The 19035-nt window shown below is 38.7% G+C and overlaps 1 protein-coding gene and 1 long non-coding RNA gene across 2 annotated transcripts; one reads left to right on the forward strand and one right to left on the reverse strand.

The window, feature by feature from the left end:
- Positions 1-656: 656 nt before the first annotated feature.
- LOC107077553 (uncharacterized) lies at positions 657-4180 on the reverse strand. The gene is made up of 3 exons (XR_011191144.1): positions 4097-4180; positions 3373-3431; positions 657-2865 (listed from the first exon to the last, which is right to left on the reverse strand). It is a non-coding gene; the product is annotated as an uncharacterized lncRNA (long non-coding RNA).
- On the forward strand, positions 3579-17870 carry tnfsf18 (TNF superfamily member 18). Its single transcript, XM_015348906.2, has 4 exons — positions 3579-4180; positions 11810-11858; positions 12299-12331; positions 14267-17870. The coding sequence occupies exons 1-4, from the start codon at positions 3872-3874 to the stop codon at positions 14638-14640; spliced, it is 765 nt and encodes a 254-aa protein (XP_015204392.1). The 5' UTR covers positions 3579-3871; the 3' UTR covers positions 14641-17870.
- The last annotated feature ends 1165 nt before the right edge of the window (positions 17871-19035 follow it).

The raw sequence follows: 19035 nt of genomic DNA on the forward strand, positions 1-19035 counted from the left end.
GGCTAGCACTATTACAAATAATGCAGCAAATAAACCAAGTTAATTGTTTTTTTACACCAAAGAGCTTTCTTAGGGAAGCATATTGTGGTTTTAACCTAAATTAAATTAAGTTTTATGGAAGAATTCAAATTTTCAAACATGGTCAAAATGTCAGCAACACGATAGTGTTAGACATGGTTAATGACCGTTCTCTTACCCAATTTACAAGAGCAACTACAAGAGGAAACACTTGTACAAATCTGGTCTTTTCAAACAATCAAGACAGAGTAAGGCAAACAGAGGTGATAGAACCATTTTGGAACTGTGATCACAAATTAATGGGTTTTGAAGTATATTTTGAAACTGTACAGCAGCAAAAGGTAACAATTTCGGGAAAGCAGACTTTGAAGGAATGAGAGAAGTAAACCGGATAACCGGATAAGACAGATGTAAAATTTGTGGAATATGAATGGCAACAGTTTAAACAGATTCTGCCTCAGAACGCATGTATCCCAGGAGTGAGTAAATAAAAAGAGTGAGAAAATGCTAAAAGAACTGCTCTGGGCAATGGTTCAACAAACAAATTCAAAAAAACACTTTGGAAAAGCACAAGGGAAAAGAAAGTGCTTTATGGAATGATTAAAAAAACAACAATGTTCTATTAAAGTCCAGTGCTATTAATTGCAAACATGGGTAAAAAGGAATATTAGTCCTGCAGAGTTCTTTCAATATTACAACAGCAAAAGAGGTAAAATAAACTGTATCAGGGACTATAATGGGGAACTAAACATACATTTGCTTTCTTACTGCTTCATCAAATTCAGGGTCACAGTGGAGCCAGAGTCTATCCCAACAAGGAGCCAATGGTGCAAGCAAAGCCAGCCAATCAGAGCACACACACAAGCACAAACAGACATGCACACACTCGCACAAGAGCCAATTTTCTCAGAAGCCAATAAACCTATTAGCATGTCCTTAGACTGTGGGAGGAAACCACAGCACCTGGAGGAAAAGCACGTGAACATGGGGAGAACATACAAACTCCATGCAATGAACAGAAAGTAGCTAATGTACAAAATAAGAATTTGACTTACTTACTGACTTACTAGAATGTAGATTCTGCTATAGTTAGCAACTAGTTAAAATTGCAAATTATATAAAATTAGATGGATTCGCAAACTGTAAAGCAGGAAATGAAACTAAAAAAGATTTAGATAAAACTCAACACTGGGTAAACACCTGGCACATGACTTTTAATGTAAACAAGTGCAGGATTTGCACATAGACAGAAGAATAATCAACTATAAATACAAAGTGGAAAACACTGAGCTAAAAAAAAACTACTTATGATAAAGACTTGGTAGTTTATGCTGACACATCATTTATATCTTTAAGATAATGTGCAGAAACGATTAAGAAGGCAAACAAAATGTTCAAATAAATTGCTAAAGGCACAGAATTTGAATCAAGGAGTGTTATGTTAAAATTGTTAAATTCACTTGTCGGGCCTTATTTATAACAAATTTGGTTACCGTGTTGTAAAAAAGATATTGCTGTTATCTTTATCTAGCTGAATCATTCAAGAGAAAACCATCCAGATTACTATTCCCATTCTGTGGCTTGAGGGAATGACCTATAATGACACACAGAAAAAATTAACCCTTTTAGTCTTGAACAGAGAAGATTATGAGGGAACCTGATACAAATCTCCATATTTGATGAAGTCAACCCAGTAGACTTCTTCAGAAAGAACAGTGAAACACAAACCAGAAGACACAAATGGAAAGGACACAGAAGTACATTTAAAACCTAGAAGGTTTGGGGGGCACGTTTTTACCCCAAGGGTGGTGGGGGTATGGAACAAAGAACGCAGCTGTGTTGACGCCAATACGCTGGTTTGGATCAGTTTCAGGATCTGGGATAAATTTCTAACTATTCATGGGTTAGGGTTCAATGACTTCTTCTCATCTCTTACTATTCTTAGGTTCCTACACTGCACTGCACAAAACTGCACTGCTCAGGTCTTTTCAAACACCTAAAGCCTTGATACATTCCAAGTGCTTCACATCAGAAATGTTACAAATGTTTCTTTTTTCTGTTTACCAAGGTGTTCATGCTCACATTTGCTGTCATGCAGTCATAAGTGAATGAATAATTCACTAATAACATGAGGGCTATACTGTGTATAACATTTGTGCCTCACAGTGCTGGGGCCCTAGGATCAATTCCAGACTTGTGGTGCTATCTGCATGGACTTTGTATGTTTTCCCCATGTGGGTTTCCTCCAGGTGCTCCGGTGTTCTCCCACAGTCCAAAGACCACAAAATGCTGGCCGGCTAATGGGCACCTGCTAAAATTATCCCTTTTGTAAATGTGACAGTGTTTGTGTCAGTGTGTGCCCTGTGATGGACATGCGTCCCATCCAGGGTGTACCCTGCCTTGCGCCTGTTGCTTGCCAGGATAGGCTCTGGCTCTCCTACTAACCTAAATTGGATAAAGCTGTATGAAAATGGGTGGGTGAATGATTTAACATGAAACAAGGCAAACAGAAAGTACTGCCTCTCGCCTTCTGGAATCTCTTTCTGAAGAAAGGATTGAACTGGAGTGAAAAGGATGGGGGAAAAGGATATGGTAAAGATTTTTAAAATATTAACCCTTTAAGGTCTATGACCCAACGATAATCCTGCTGTTTTGTGATCAAGTAAAGGAAAAATAAATTCTGAGTACAAACACTGTAATGATACATATGAGTACAAATAAACCAAAATCAGCTTAAAAAGACAAATACAGTGTTTCCACTTGGCAATTCAGTTCAAGTAAATGAGTTCCATGACTCAAGTCATCTTCTCTTCCACAGCTGTCATCTACAGCAATATTGCATCCAATCTGCGAATGTGAAAAACAAAATGCACTGAAAGATTTCAGGTTTCTGACCCAAAGGTACTTTTTAAAAGTCAGAACACAAAATGCATACCAAATTTAACCTTAACATTGAAGAAAAAATATCGTCTCTATAGAACCCCAGTTGATAAAATATTTTTTTGTGCAGTAGTTTACTATGACAATAATGTGTAGAATACTAAGGAGTACTTAATAAACATGTGGGACTTATATTACTTTATGTTAGTTGTACTGCAACAAATACTATTGACACTTTAAAACTACAGTATTGGGTCAAAGCATTAGAATATTGTTTAGCCCTCAAAGGAATGCAAGGTAAAGATAAGATTTAGCTCAAGATGTTTAGGCACCTGGATAATGGGATTAACAGTAAAAAAAGGTGTTATAAGATTGGAAATAATCTTATAACACAAATTACCCCATTGCCAAATTACTGTGTGAATAAATATACATATATATGTATAATATGTACATATGTACAGTATAAATCACCTTTGAAAACGCAGATGTATATATAGAGGATGACGGCTCCAGACAGCTTTGTATTGGATCTGCAACAACAAAGACGTAAACTGATGACAAGATTGGAATTCATCACTCAGACTTAACACAGCACAGTAGGTACTCTACCGCATATCGCACGTCTTGCCAATAGGCTGGCGCAGAAACGTGCCACTTCCTCACTATTTAAATTAATGGCAGGCTGACTGATCGGATCCCATACTCTTTATTTGTTGTTTATTTTTTAGAGGATGGAACAATGGCATTCACACCATAACACTCCGAACAACAGCGTTATTTTAAAACCCGTAGGTGGACCTCCAGCCAGACCACACACCTCCCAAAGAGAGAAATGAGATACGCTACATTTGGGTCCTCATAATTCTCTCCGTTTCCCCTCGTTCCTTTTTCATCCGCCTTCCCTCCCTCTTCTCTCCCTGGTGGTTTGTCTTTCTCATACAGTAAGTAGGAGGGGCACTCCTGTCTTCAAATGTTCTCTTTTTCTCTCTCAAGTTGCAGTACAAGTAGTGGCGGCTCCTGGAGTGACAACCAAAACAACAACAATAAAAAACTCTCGTTCGCCCCGAGAGTTAACTCGGTTTTCTGTCTAGCGGCCTCCAGCACAGCGTCTTCCTGCTGTCTCGGGATGACAGTGCTAAACTGCAAAGACCCGGGCTGTCAAGACGCACTATCCTGCCAGAAGCGACTGATTCACCTGCTGCTCTTCTGCGTTGTCTTGCTCTCTCTCTTGCAGGTTGTCTGTCTGGCTGTCTTTTTCGCGCTGGTCTATCCACTTCAGGTAAGACATGGCTGTATTCGCGATGACAAATTACACAACGTGCAAGAGAAAAGACAGCAGTCTGCTAAAGTTAGCGGGTGTGTTGATTGTGAAATGCTATTCCCTTCATTATTTTTTGGGGTCTGTTTACCTGCTGAAACCTGACACACAGAGGGCTTCGGAAAATGAATGAAATTGTTTTCTAAGTCGATAACGTTACTTGAATTACTGTAACACCTTGGAAAAAATGACAGTCACTTCTGAAAAAAAGTATAAAACAGGAAACATACCTAGGTATTTTACAAACTTCTATTATTAAAAAAAAACTTTTGTCCTTAAACGATTTAGCGTTTTACAAGGACAAAGAAGTATCTGAAGTATAAATTCAAAAGTAAGGTTTTTTTTCAGACAAGAAGAAATTCAGTTTCTTGTAGCGTAGATGCCCCTACACTATATTTTTATATTTTAAAGGTACGGCTTTCTTTTTTTGTCAGTTTTTTAAACAATGCCTCGGATGTTATAACAAGCTGATAGCGTGCTGTGTCGTTTGGTTAGGTGACGGGAAATACCTGTTGCTTTGTACATTCTGGCAACTTTCATAAACTACAGTAAAACCTCTGATACCGATAAACACGTACTGTATAAGACCATAGTGCGTCTAGTACTAAGCTTTTCATATTCGTCAGCATTTTTAAGACTGTTTTAATTAACAATTAAAAATAAACATGTTGAAAAATACCATTAAACAATTAGATTTTATATTTGTATATTCTCTTTTTGGCATCTGAAAACCAGTCCTGGAGAGCCACAGTCCTTTGGAATTTATATTTAAATATTAAATAATCAATTTTTGCTAAAGATCAGAACCCATTAAATAAAGGTAGGAGGTAATGTGGAATGAAGCCATTTTAAATCACGCAGATTGCAGATCTAAGCACACTTCAACCCTCATGGGCAATAGTTCCCTTAATTGAACCAATTAATTACTTAATTGATCAATAACTTATATCATTTGATGAAAGTATAATTTTAGAATGATGAGATTTACACTACAAAGTGTAACTGACTGGAGAATTGGGACTAAGGTTAGAGATCAAATATAATATAATAAAATAAATAAAAGTATAATGCAGTATAAGTATATTTCCTAAAGACTACATTTGTGACAATTACATTAGCATTAAATTAGCATTGTGGTGGAAATGTGGAAAATAGTAAGGCAGAGCTGTGTTTCATCTTAAAGATTACAGTGTAAGAGAGAGTTGGCTGACTGGAAAAGCACGTGTCTTGGTTTGTGATGGCAAGGAAACTCAGCGCAGAAAATCTGTGGCAGACAAAGAATCTGAACAAAAGAAAAACATGAGACAGGCGTTTTACTTACAGGGAGGACATACCATTTCTTTTATTAAGACATCAGGCAAAAATGACTACATTTTCTAATATAAAGGGCACTTTCCTGACTTAGAATTGCTCGTAGCATACTACCACTATAGTGTGCTACTGCATGAGCAATTCAGTGCTATAAGATATAAATGTCTTTTCCTTTGCCAAAGAGATTCAGCTCTGTACACAATCTGTGAAGGAGGGGCAGTGCTATAACCACTGTTTGTCAGCATTAACTAAAGGTTTTTTTCTAAGACTTGTACTTTAATTTATCAACATCAGTATATTACAGTATATACAGTTTAGTACAGTATATTGTGTTGCTGATTTAAGAAACTGCAGACTGAGAAAATCAGCCACAATTTGGAATCTCACTGTGTCAATGTCCGGCATTAACTTGTCCTCATTGTAATTTGGTATGTCTGATGGACATTGGTGAAGAAATGCTCTGATACCTACAAAAAGCCACTAACCATGTTAAATATTGGGCCTTTTTCTGAATTTTTACAACTCTAATCATGATAAATGTGTTGGCATAAATGCCACCCTACATCCACTAGATTCTCTGCTGGCATTTTACTTCCTCCATTCTCACAGAGCATGGATCAACCCATAGGTGTAGACAGGTAGGGGAAAAGGCCTTGATTTACTCGTAGACTGCGGCCAGATGAGTGCAACTGCTGGCCTGTGTGGTGTTTTTAACACTCACACTTACAGGATGCTGAAGCTGTGAGCAGCTGTGTGCTTTTTCTGCTGGACATGTTTGTTGTCTTCGGTTGTCAGTATCTGCCTGCCACATCAGAGAGAACCCTCATGGGCCTCAAATCAGCCACTGCTGATGAGGCTTGATGATGAAAATGACTTCCGGGGCCGTTTCAGATTGGAAACCTATCTTGGTCATCTGAGATCCTGAAATAGTTTGCCACGCTCACCGGGCACAAAATTCACAGAAATGTGGGTTGATCTCTTTCTGGTCTGAATGACATCATCAACACTAGGCTGCAAGCATGTCCAGTGTTATATTTTTCCATGACTTACTGGCCTGGGGCTCGCCACAAACTGTGGGCGATTCCAGTCGTATCTTCTACTTTCTGTGCCTTCACCAAGCCTGCAACCTGCTGTGTGCTTTCCATGCCTTTAAATTTAATTTCCATTTCAGACACACTTGGGTGGCCTGCAGGCCTTCATTGCTAGTCACCCTTCAAAATTAACAGCCACACTACTTGGCCTTAATGCCCACTTTGTAGGTCAGTTACTTATTGTGAAGTGTTGCATAGATATTTCCAATTGTTGAAATCACCCTACTCAGTCATATGAATTTGTAGTGGCCTCCCATGAGACACACAGTTTCCTTATAGCTGAGCAAACCAATGGATCAGATTCTGTAAGACCACAGTTGGTTCTTAACAGTCACCAATAACAGCTAGACCTGCAGTGAATTCAATGCCTTCTAAATCAACCGGTTAATCAATCGATTGAGAAGCTTCTCGGTGCTGTAGCTAAAGTACAGCATGATCCACACACCATGCTTCTGCTTTTCCATCACCAACTCCTGTTAACGTGTGAAACTGCTCAGGTCTTAGTAAGATGTTTTTTTTTTTTGCCCAGCATCAAAGGCAGATCTCAGTCCTAAATGTTTATTTACATGAACTAGTAGTTTTAACTTGAGGACTTGAGCACAGCACATGCCTGAAGTTTTAAAGGTTAAAACCTGATGAGTTTACCGATATTTTAAGCTGTAAGGAAGTTGGTTATATTCCAGAATAGGTAAACCTCAGTCTTCATTTGCAGACTACAGTGGATGCACAGACTGTCAGTGGTTTTATAGTATGTCTTGTGTCAAATTGAATACATTTGCTTAAGCACTGTGAGAAGAAAGTGAAAGGCCTTCAAGAAGTCAGAGGTGAACAGTAAACTGGGAAAAAGAGGTACAGAGAATATCTGTTGTGCAGATTACAGACAATACACCAGAATAGGTAGAGGTATTTTGCTTACATTTATCTTATAATAAGCTAGTGAAGTACTACTTTGAACTTAAAAAAAAGAAACATCAGTATATTTTCAAGGGATTGCCATGATATTAAATGAAAATGACACTTATGATGTAAATTATAACTTTAAACTTTATTGCCCACCAGAGGAGATTTAGGTTTAGATTTAGATTTACATCTGAATACATCACAAAGACATTACACTTCACATCTAATGCACATGCATAACTCATTACAACATGGGCATGACATATTGTACATAAGTAGTTTGTTGCAGCATAATCAGTTTACACAGAAATATTGCATTTTCCCTTGCCATTTATTTGTATTAATTGATTTAATCGATAAGGGAACAACTTTTTAAACATTTGATGCCAGAGGTAAGAACGTTTGCCAGGGGGAAGACATGATATTCAAATTAAGAATATGAAAAATATATTTTCCTGCCTGTCTTATCATGATTTGTTCAAAAATTGTCTATAAAGAGGAGTGCTGCTTCACTCCCATAACCTTCATTGCTGTTTGGACAGGACAGGTTATTTTTTACAATTACAACATGGTTAAAGAGGAGCATTATTTCCTGTCCAACCCCAGACATTCTTAATCTTTGTAAAAAAATACAAATGCTGCTGAAATGCTGGACCAAACTCTCTCAAGTAGTCCAGCTCAGGATGCTGTCTATGTAGATTCCTAAATACTTACATATGAATTAACCTAGGTAATAAGTTCATTGTGAATCACAGAATAAAAATAATAAAATCTGAAGATTTATACAGAAAGACCTGCTGGGGGTGTAGTCATCAAACAAAAGAAACGTGAAATTAAGAGTTACTTTTATGATAAAGTGCCTATAGAAAGTCTACAGCTCCCTTAGACTTTTTCACATTTTATTGTGTTACAGCATGGAACAATGATGTATTTAACTGAGAATTGTTGCTACTCATCAACACAAGAACTCTATAATGTCAAAGTAAAAAAAATCCAGACATTTGACTAAATTAATTAATATTAAAACATATTTGAATGTATAAGTCTCCCCCCTCCAGAGTAAATACTTGGTAAGATCACCTTTGGCAGCAATTACAGCTGTGAGTCTCTTTGGGTAGGTTCCTATCAGCGTTGCACATTTATGGAATTTTTGCCCATTCTTCTTGACAAAATTACTCAAGCTCCATCAAGTTGGATGGGGACAGTTTGTGAACAGCAATTTTTAAGTCATTCCACAGATGCTCAATTGGGTTGATGTCTGGGCTTTGACTGGGCCACTCCAGGAAATTAACCTTTTTGGTTTTAAGCTACTCCAGTGTAGCTTTTTCTGTATGTTTCGGGTCATTGTCCTGTTGGAAGATGAATCGTCTTCCAAGTCCCAGTGCTCTTGCGGATTGCAAAACATTTTCTTTCAGTATTTGTCTGTACTTAGTTCCATCCATTTTTCCTTCTATCTTTATGTGTTTCCAGTCTTTGCCACAGAGAAGCATCCCCAAGGCATGATGCTGCCACCACCATGCTTCACTGTAGGGATGGTGTTCTCAGTGTGATGTGCTGTGTTAGGTTTGCGCCAAAGTTCAATTTTGGTCTTATCAGACCATAGAATCTTCCTCCAAATTGCAGAGTCTCTCACATGCCTCTGGGAAAACTCCAGCCAGATGTGAAATTTGTTTTTTTTCCCTCAACAAAGGCTTTCTTCTTGCCACCCTTTTGTACAAGCCAGATGATTTATGAAGTTTGTGTGCTATTGTTGTCTCGCACAGTTTCTCCCATCTCTGTCATGGAGGACTTGTAACTCCTTTAGAATTGCCGTAGGCTTCTTGGTGGCCTGCCTTACTATGGCTCTACTTGCCCAGACACTCAAGTTTTGGAGAATGGCCAGTTCTGGGCAGATTCACAGTTGTTCCATATTTTCTCACCTTATTAATGATGGACTTCTCTGTGCTTCGAGGTATATTTAATGCCTTGGAAATTGTCTTATATCCTTGCCCTGACAGGAAATTTTCAAGGACCTTGTCTTGGATCTGCTTGGAATGTTCCTTGGTCTTCATGATGTAGTGTTTCCTTGGAAATGCACTAAGTGGGGAAGCTCCCAGACACAGGTGTATTTATTCTGAAATCATGTGAAACACCTCAACTGCACACAGGTGGACTACAGTCAAGTAGTTCTGTGACTTGGAGAGTTGGTTACTTCAGAGGTAATTTAGGTGTGTCAAAGCAAGGGGGTGAATACATTCAATTACTTTCTGTTTTTTATTTTTAATTTATTTAGTAAGATATCTGAATTTATTTTTACTTTGACATTATAGAGTACTTTGTGTTGATGAGTGGCAAAAAATCTCAGTTAAATACATCATGGTTCCATGCTGTAACACAATAAAATGTGAAAAGGTCCAAGGGGGCTGTAGACTTTCTATAGGCACTGTAAAAAGTGAAACAGCCAAATGGGAAAAAAAGACACTGCATTAATCATTCCTCACAATAAATTGCATACAGTGCATAGCAGAGCTTGTAACCTTGCTTTGCTTTACCAATCACTGTAATTAATCAAAGTCACAATCACGAGAAAGGGTTATTCCATCTGAGGTGCAAAGAGTAAGTAAGGATGTCAGACTTAATCCATTACATTTTGTGCCATTTTGCAGGTGGGGGTGGATATCACCAATATTAAAACAATATTAAAATCTATTTTTTTTTTGCTTCACTGGGACAGTGTGGACAAAGATAAGGATCAGAGTGCTGCAACACATAAAACAGAGAAGGATCAGACAGTCGGGGAATGTGCTTTTTTGATCGTGTGAAGATTACTAGCAAACTTGTGCAAAATGGATAGTTAAATTAAATAGAAAACACAGGCCTTTGCACACATTGGCAAATTTTATTTTAAACTCCAATTCAGTATGACTCAGAATACAGGATGTGTGCAGATTTTGTAATGAAATTTCTGAAATAATTAAGGTCAGAAAGATGCAAGGCTTGTCAACTGCAATCTCTAGATGGGCTTCAGAAAAAAAAACTCAGTTTCTTCTGCTAAATAGAAGAGGTCACTAAAAGGCAGTTCCTTTCTGTCTTCCCAGGACACAAATGGCATCCTATTTTAAAAGAACAGGAACTGAAACTCGATGTCTTTACCTATTTTTTTTTAAAAAAGAAACAAACCACAACACAGAGAGAGTGACGTACTCTGTGGCATAATAAAGAAGTAATGACGATCTGAAAAAGGCATTTGCTTTGGTAATGCAGTCTGGTTGTAGTCCTTGCAAGCCAGCAGGTTTCACAATTCTGTAGTAAAACCAACCACACAAACATGAAACCCCACATCATTTCTCTGCACACTTTCCACAAACCATTGAGCGTTATTCTCTTGGTATTTTGCAAAAAAAGAAGAATATGTTTTCCAAATAATGCATAGATTGAATTCAGAGATGTTTTTTTCCTGGTCATGGAAAGGTTGATTTGACCAATTTAATAGCTTGTACCAGCTCTTCAGCTGCTGGTGCTTTTAAAAAAAGACCTTGAAATTCTGCAGACATACAGTACTTGCCCTCCAGGACCAGGATTGGGTCCACTCCAGTAGTAATTACTTTTCCAACATGTTGTGGCATCAATTGCACATTCAGTGTTCACACAGGTCTAGTCTTGTCACAACACACACTACCTTCAATTTGGCCAATTTATTCCATTCCTTCCTGTAGTCTGAATTGCACCAGTCACTGCCTGCAAACCCCCGAGGCTGTCTGAATTGACACATTAGACAGATCTGTTGTTGCCTTACACCAACAATCACACCTCTTATCCTTCTCATAATACTCTCATAATAAAACAGCACACTGAGGCCTGGTCTGCTATTTTTTAGATAGCAGGAATCATAGAGTCATTCATATGCAGGACCATTTCTACTGCTAGTACTTGGACAGGACAGGTCACTCTTGAAAACACAAAGTAAACCTTTTATACGTTCCAAGTTGCCATGGATAAGAACATCCATCCATTTTCTAAGCACTAATTAGGGTTGCTGGGATAAGAACATTGTTCTTTAAGATTTTGCTAGAGTAGTCTCTACTGTATAGTGAGCTATGCATTAAGCTTTTAACCCAGATCAGTCAGTGCACCCCTCTTGGTGGTAAAAGGACAAAGTAACAATTTTCCAATCTGGGCTTCAGATGTGGATGCTCTGTGAGATTTTAGGATACAGTGAGTCACAAAAGGATTTTAGACAAATATTCCTGCTGCATTCCAGTTAAAACATGTTATGATTAACCACTTCAGTTTTTTTGTGTACTTCCAGGGCAAAAGTGAGAGTCTTCCCAGTCATTTACTAACTGCACATTTTGGAGGTAAGGCATTTCTGTGATTTTAAGGAAACCTAATAAAGGAGATTAATGCTCTCTGTTACCAACAGATGCAATAGAGGCAACAGATGCAGTTATTAAGTGCAGTGAATATTCGTCCAGCTGACTGAAGTTAAACGAATTTGAGATATTCCATACTGCTTGGCTGTGGTTGTGGTGAAGACTGAGGTCATGCTGGATAGTCCCACAGAAAGATCTTAACACTAGAAAATACACAGAATGGTGAAAAAACAATTTTGATTAATTTTGGAAAAGCACATGAGAAAGAAATAAAAAATGCTGCTTTTAATTCTCTTCAGTAGAACAATATTTACAATATTTTTCCCCACAGCCAACGGGTACAAAAATGTTCTAAAAATACTGTCCCTGCAAGAGTGTTGAAAAAAACAAACTGCAGTTTTTGACACCTGTGTATTATTTTACAGATGCAGCCATTGAATCATTCAGTGCTGATCCAGGTAACTGTATTCCTTTATTTTTCCAGATTTGTTTTCCAGCTTCTATTCTTAAAAAGAGAAAATCGGTAACAGGCAGGATAGATCAGGAAATAATGCTGATGTGTGCTGATTGTCACGCCCTCTGCAGCCAGAGGGTGCTCCTTCTCTGTCCTGTCTCTCATTTCCAGTTCTTTGCTTTCCTTCCGGTGTTTCTCTCTCTCTGGGGCTATATATTTCCGGGTCTTTCATTCTGCTTGCGCTCAATGTGACATTCGGATGTCCTGAGACCCGCCTAGCACCAGGTCGCCCCATGTCCGCTACCTGAGGGCATAGATTTCTATACGGCATTTCCTGAACAGCTGAGCCCGGGCTAACCCCTGTCTCGCTGCTACACATAGGGTCTTTTCGCTCTCCTGCCATTCCACAGTTCATCCTTTCCCACATCCGTGACACTGATCTTATTGAGTAGCTCTACACAATTTTCTTATTTTATTTTGAACCAACAAAATCCGCAGTGATATGTGATGTATAGAAATTAACAGGAGAGAACTTCCCAAGTCAGAACATGAACAGGGAGCTTTACTGGCAAGACACTAATAAGAAACAGTGTAAACCACTGAGGTTATAAAATGATTGTGGGAAGAGCTTTATCTTAGGTAGTTTTGAAGTGTGGTTTTTTGCATTTCACAAGAGCACGCTGGTAAATAAAGTGATATCTTTTATTTAGAAAACAAATTGGACAATTTTCAGATTGGATCTGTAATCTGTTATCGTATTGTAATTGTAATTGGAACTGTGATCTGTATTTGGATTTTTAACAGAATCTGTAATTTTCCAGGGTATCTGAACAGAAACAAGAACATAAGTATTCACTTATCACATCTAAATTGTTATTCATAATGTAGATGAAAAAGCCAGAACATTTTAAAATGTCATTAGAATTTCAACTATTGCTTCTGGAAAATGACATTTACAGCTTAAACATTTACAAAATCAATACATCAATTAAAACTTTAATTTATAAAATTATAGTAGTGCTTTGATTTCTAAAATAATAGCAATGATTAAATACAAACATTGTTAATAGGTAATGGAGTAGGGATTACTGAGGATAGCCGGTACATTTGCTCTACAGTTGTTAGCATTTGCCTTCTGTGAGTTATGTACACTGTATGAAGTTATTTGAAGGGACAGTTTTATTAGCATGCTTGGAAATGCATTCTATTGCAAGGAAATAAACTGTATATGATGTGACCTCCAGACATATACTGGTAGGTTAATTAGCTTCTGGTCTGGCCCTGCTGTGAGTGTCCTGCAATGGACTGTTATCCCAGCCAGAGTGTTTCCTCCCTTGCAGCCATTGCTTGCCGGAATAGGCTCTGGCTCCACCACATCCTTGAATTGGAAGCAGTTATAAAATGGATGGATAATTATTTGTAGACCACATGTACTCTAACTTAAACATAATAAACTGAACATCATCTTTTGCTAAAACTAGCTCAGTTAAAGCTGCAAGATAATCTGTTGTTCTTTTAACTGCGATATATAATAATAATATAATAATAATTGCTTACACTTATATAGTGCTTTTCTGGACACTCCACTCAAAGCGCTTTACAGGTAATGGGGACTCCCCTACACCACCACCAATGTGCAGCATCCACCTGGATGATGCGACGGCAGCCATAGTGCGCCAGAACGCTCACCACACATCAGTTATCGGTGGGGAGGAGAGCAGAGTAATGTAGCCAATTCATAGATGGGGATTATTAGGAGGCCATGATTGGTAAAGGCCAATGGGGAAATTTGGCCAGGACGCCGGGGTTCGCCCCTACTCTTTTAGAGAAACGCCCGAATATATGAAAAGGAATGGGTTTTTCTTACAGCTGATATATACATTTTGTAACACAGGCCATTAGTCATTTAACGCCTCTCCTTATGTTTTCTGATTCAAAGATGGAAAGTTCATCATTGCCTGGGAGGATGAGAATGGAATGCCATCACAGAACTTCACTCTGCATAATGGTCATCTGCAAATACACCATGATGGGTTGTATTTCCTCTACACCCAGATCAGCCTGCAAACAATAAGCCCAGCTAATATCTACACGGTGGAAGTGTGGCGAAAGACAGGTGTTGAAGAAGTCGTGCTTCTGGGAAGGAGCTTCAACCACACGGGTGGTCCGTTCTTGTCTTCAACCTACACGGGGCGTCAGTTTAAACTCTCCGCTAACGACAAGATCTACGTAAAATGCACAAAGCATGCAAAGATAAATACTGATTCCCAAAAAACGTTTTTTGGGATCTACATGGTGCAACAATACAAGTAACAACAGATGTCAGTGTAACAATTCATGGTAACCATTCCAAATCCTTTTTCTTCACATGTTGGAGTGGCTCTCCCTTATAATGGAAGACTGGGTGATTGGATGTCTTTTACTGGGTAACCAAGTCTTCAGCCATTCGTCAGCTGACCTTAAGAAGTGCCAACAGAATGACTGAAAGCAGTGCCTGCTTCCAAGTCACATCCCCAAGCAACACAGCCATCAACGGGATTACATGAAGAATTTGTTATGCCAATTGTCAAATGGATGAAGCCATTGGAGCATGAACTAAAAATGTGGCCTTCCACTGGAAACATGACATGCCTGACTCTGAATGTACTGATGTATTTATGTTTGTTTATTTATTGTGTATCCCTTTACTACACAAGAAAACACAGTTAGGCTTTATTTCCAATAACAGTCAGCTTATGTGCACTGGCTCCAAATACTGGCGTATCTGTACACCAGGAGTGCTGGTATATAAGGACTCTGTCGTAATAGAAACCCATCAAGAAGGCACAAAGTGTCCTATTTGGGTTAGTTTTCTAACTTTTCCTCTCTTTTTAGTCATTTTTTAGTGACTTCTATAATATTTGAACAGCTTTCCTGTTAGAACTACTTCTAATTGGGGTCACAATTGGGGCCACTCCGTTACCCAAATAATGCAAATATTCTTCATTCCACTTTCTTACTGCTTCATTCAATTCAAGGTCACAGGGGATCCATAGCCCATCCCAGTAAGAAGTGGGAGCATGGTGGGGTACATCCTGGATATACACAGTCAGACATGCATACACTCACACTAGGACCAGTTTTTCTAGAAGCCAATCAATCTTCCTTTAAACAGTATCTTTGGACTGTGGGAGGTAACTGAAGGAAACCACACAAACATGGGAGGAACATACAAATTCCATGCAGATAGCACCCCAGGACTGGAGCAGCACAGCAAGGCAGTAATGCTGGTGCCATCTTAATGCAAACATGCCTTCCTGAAAATACACTGAAAGAATACCAGAATATATCCTTCTTGTGTTAAGTATAGCATAAGGCAAAGACTCAGCCAGTGGTACTACAGTCTTAATATTTGAAGATTAACTTCACAATTAACTCTACAATTAATGTAGAGTGAAGGGATTTTATGATTATAAGACAAAATTCCATACTGAAACGCTATACAACTCAACACAAAGCAGCAGTGCAGAGGAGGTCTGAGGGATCCATATTCTGGATGTGTTTTAATCTGAAATCCTTAAATTCTGTTGTTGCAAGATGCTTTATTCAAATCGCTCCAGAACTGGTCTTGCTGCATAAATGGGAGCACGTCTGGTCTTCATTAATTCTTAAACCTTATGTTTCAGACTCTTTGGCCAATTAACACAGCAGTGCTTTTTTCTTTCTTAAATTTTGTATTTTTCTGTCCAAACCTTTAACAACAAACAACAGAAGGGCTGAAAATAGGAACAAACCATCTGACCTGTTCTGCTCACCTATTTGCTAGAAGCTAATCAATCCCAGAAACCCTTTTTCACCGGGTCCCAGGCAATCAGTGTCAACAACATATCTAGCAGGGTGGGTTGTTACAGACATTCACAGCCACAGCATTTATAAAGAAGTGCCTCTTATTTTCAGTCTGTTCATTTAATTTCCTTGGCAATTTCCTTGGCACCTGAACTTTTGAAATAGTCCATCTGATTGACTTTTTCAAAATTTTAATCCCAAAGATCATGCAGGATTATCAGGAATGGACTGTGCTTTTCTACAACCAAGTTGAAGAATACATGGAGCTGGCTTAGCAGAGACTCAAAACAGGATGACCATGTCCCCATAAGCAATAGATAACCATGAGGCATGGCATATCTTTATCATTTGTCTTTTTGAAAAAGTAAAGTGCTTAACTAGTGCCCATAGCTATATACTTGTAATATATACAATTTAACATTGAATATTGTTGCAATTTACCACTGGCAGCCCACTGAAGCTAAGCAGGTGTGAGCTTGGCCAGTATCTGGATGAGAGGTCTCTTGGGAAAGCTAAGGTTGCTGCTGGAAGAGGTGATAGCAGGTGCTCACCCTGCAGTCTGTGTTGGTCCTACTGCCCCAGTATAGTGATGGGTTCACTATACTATACTGTAAAAAAAGCACCGTCCTTCGGATGAGCCATAAAAGAACTCTCTGTGGTCATTAAAAATCCCAGGGCGTTTATCAAAAGGAGTAGGGATGTTACCCCAGTGTCCTGGCCCCCTGGCCCTATCTATGAATTGACTTCATCACTTTGTCCTCCTCCCAACTGATAACTGATGTGTGGTGAGCGCACTTTGGCTGCTGTCACATCATCAAGGTGCGTATTACACATTGGAGTTCCCATTATCTGTAACGTGCTTTGAGTGGAGTATCCAGAAAAGCTCTATACTGTATAGTGTAAGCGTAAGGAATTATTAAGAATTTATAGTTATACTTTTGCTAAACTGAATACTGTTGCTTAGTTATTGTGTACAGCATATCAGTACAATTATCAATTCTATGAAAATAGAATTATGCTAATTATACTTTTCTTTGGATTTTTCCAGTATTTATTTAATATTTAATCACTCAGATTTGCACTGCACTCTCCCAGATCAATTCAGAACTGCTGAATTGATTTTAAAATGCTGATTTCCCCTTTTTCTGAACAAAGGTAGAAACAGCTAACTCATACAATTCAGCATCATTATCTTTTTAGCTAAGGTGTAGCATATAGTACTCATATTGTCTAATATTTTCATATATAACAAGTAAGTTCACTCTGTGGTACTGAGTTTGTTTCAGATATTTACTTTCAGGCTTTTTTACACTGCTGCTGAGAGGAAATGTCTAGACCTAGATAAAACTGGAATGTTGTGTATCATCTTTTAATTTATTTATTTAAAAGTATTTTTTAATCTGTTTTGATTTGGTTGCAAGAAGGTAGTATGCTTGCAGCTAAAGAACTCGGCAGTATGATTTTTAAATGTTATTTAACTGCAGATTTTTTTAAAAGAATGTACATTATGAAATAATATGCAATATAACAAAGCAAACTGTTTTCTAGAATGTTAGAACAAATGTGCCATTAGCACATTGTGTCCTGCACACAAGCTAAACTCTACAAGTTTTACACTGAATGTAATGGAAGAAGCATTGTACAGTACCATTTTGTTTTTCTTTTATTGAATGGATGATGGTCTTATAATTTATAATATATTCATATTTTTTACTGCATACTGCCTGTTGTTTTATTTCCTACTCACAAAATCCAGGTCCTAACTATAAGTAATTTAACAGACTTGTTTTTGAAATGCACAACAGAAGAATGTTGAAGGTTGCATGCTTGTTTAAATATTAATGCTGACATCTCACTTTCTGCGAGCATCCAAGCCTTCTTTGCTAAAATATAATATTTGTGTTAAAGGATATATAGTGAAAATGAACATGAGTGTGGTGCAGTGGTTAGCAATGCTGCCCCTCAGCACTGGATCCTGGGTTCAAATAAGCGACCTAGGGTGCTATCTGCATGGAATTTGAGTGCACTCCCTGTGTTTGCATGGATTTCCTTTGAGTTCTCTGGTTTCCTCCCACAGTCCACAGACACACAGAAGGTTAATTGCCTTCTGGAAAAATTGGCCCTGCTGTGTGGACATTTGTGTCTGTGCGTGCCCTGCGATGGCCTGGTGTCCCATTCAGGGTGCACCCTGCCTTGCACCCATTGCCTGCTGGGATAGGCTCCAGCTTCCCCACAACCCTGAAATGGATAAAGAGGTTAGAGAACTGGAGACTGGATGAGTTTGAGGATCTGCAGTGAAGTAATCATCACTGAGAAATGTCAATAGAACCCACAGTCAATCCTGATGATTGTACTTAATCAGTATATGTCATGAACAGTTCTTTCCAGGCCCTATGCAGACGACACAATCCGGATTTGTGAGGAAACACTGGGGAAAAAGTCATGCAGGAGACGGGTATGGAGACGGGGTGCAGGTGTGCAGGTGTCCAGGTGTTCGGGGCGAACAATCCAAGACGAAGTCCAGACGGGAAACCAAAACAGAAGGATAAGTCCATGGCCAGGCGATTCATCCAGGGGATTAAAAACCAGGAACCGGGTCGGGACCGGCAGGGGGGATCAGGAACAGAAAGTTAAAACCATAACGGAGCCAGACGCAGCAGGACCCGGGCTCTCACAAAATGGAATTCAATGAAGAGCCTCGAATGACGTCTGCATCTGGCTTTTAAGGGGGAACTGAAGAGAGGCTGGAATAAGGAACAGGTGCGGGTAATGGGGCTGAACAAGGAAAGGCTGAAGCGCCCTTAAGAGGAGGAATAGCGTTCGTGACGGTATAGAACTCTCTCAGGCATAAGACAAGTTGGGAGGAAGTCTGTGAGACACTGT

The sequence above is a fragment of the Lepisosteus oculatus genome, chromosome 11, assembly GCF_040954835.1.
Source record: "Lepisosteus oculatus isolate fLepOcu1 chromosome 11, fLepOcu1.hap2, whole genome shotgun sequence".
Lineage (NCBI taxonomy): Eukaryota > Metazoa > Chordata > Actinopteri > Semionotiformes > Lepisosteidae > Lepisosteus > Lepisosteus oculatus.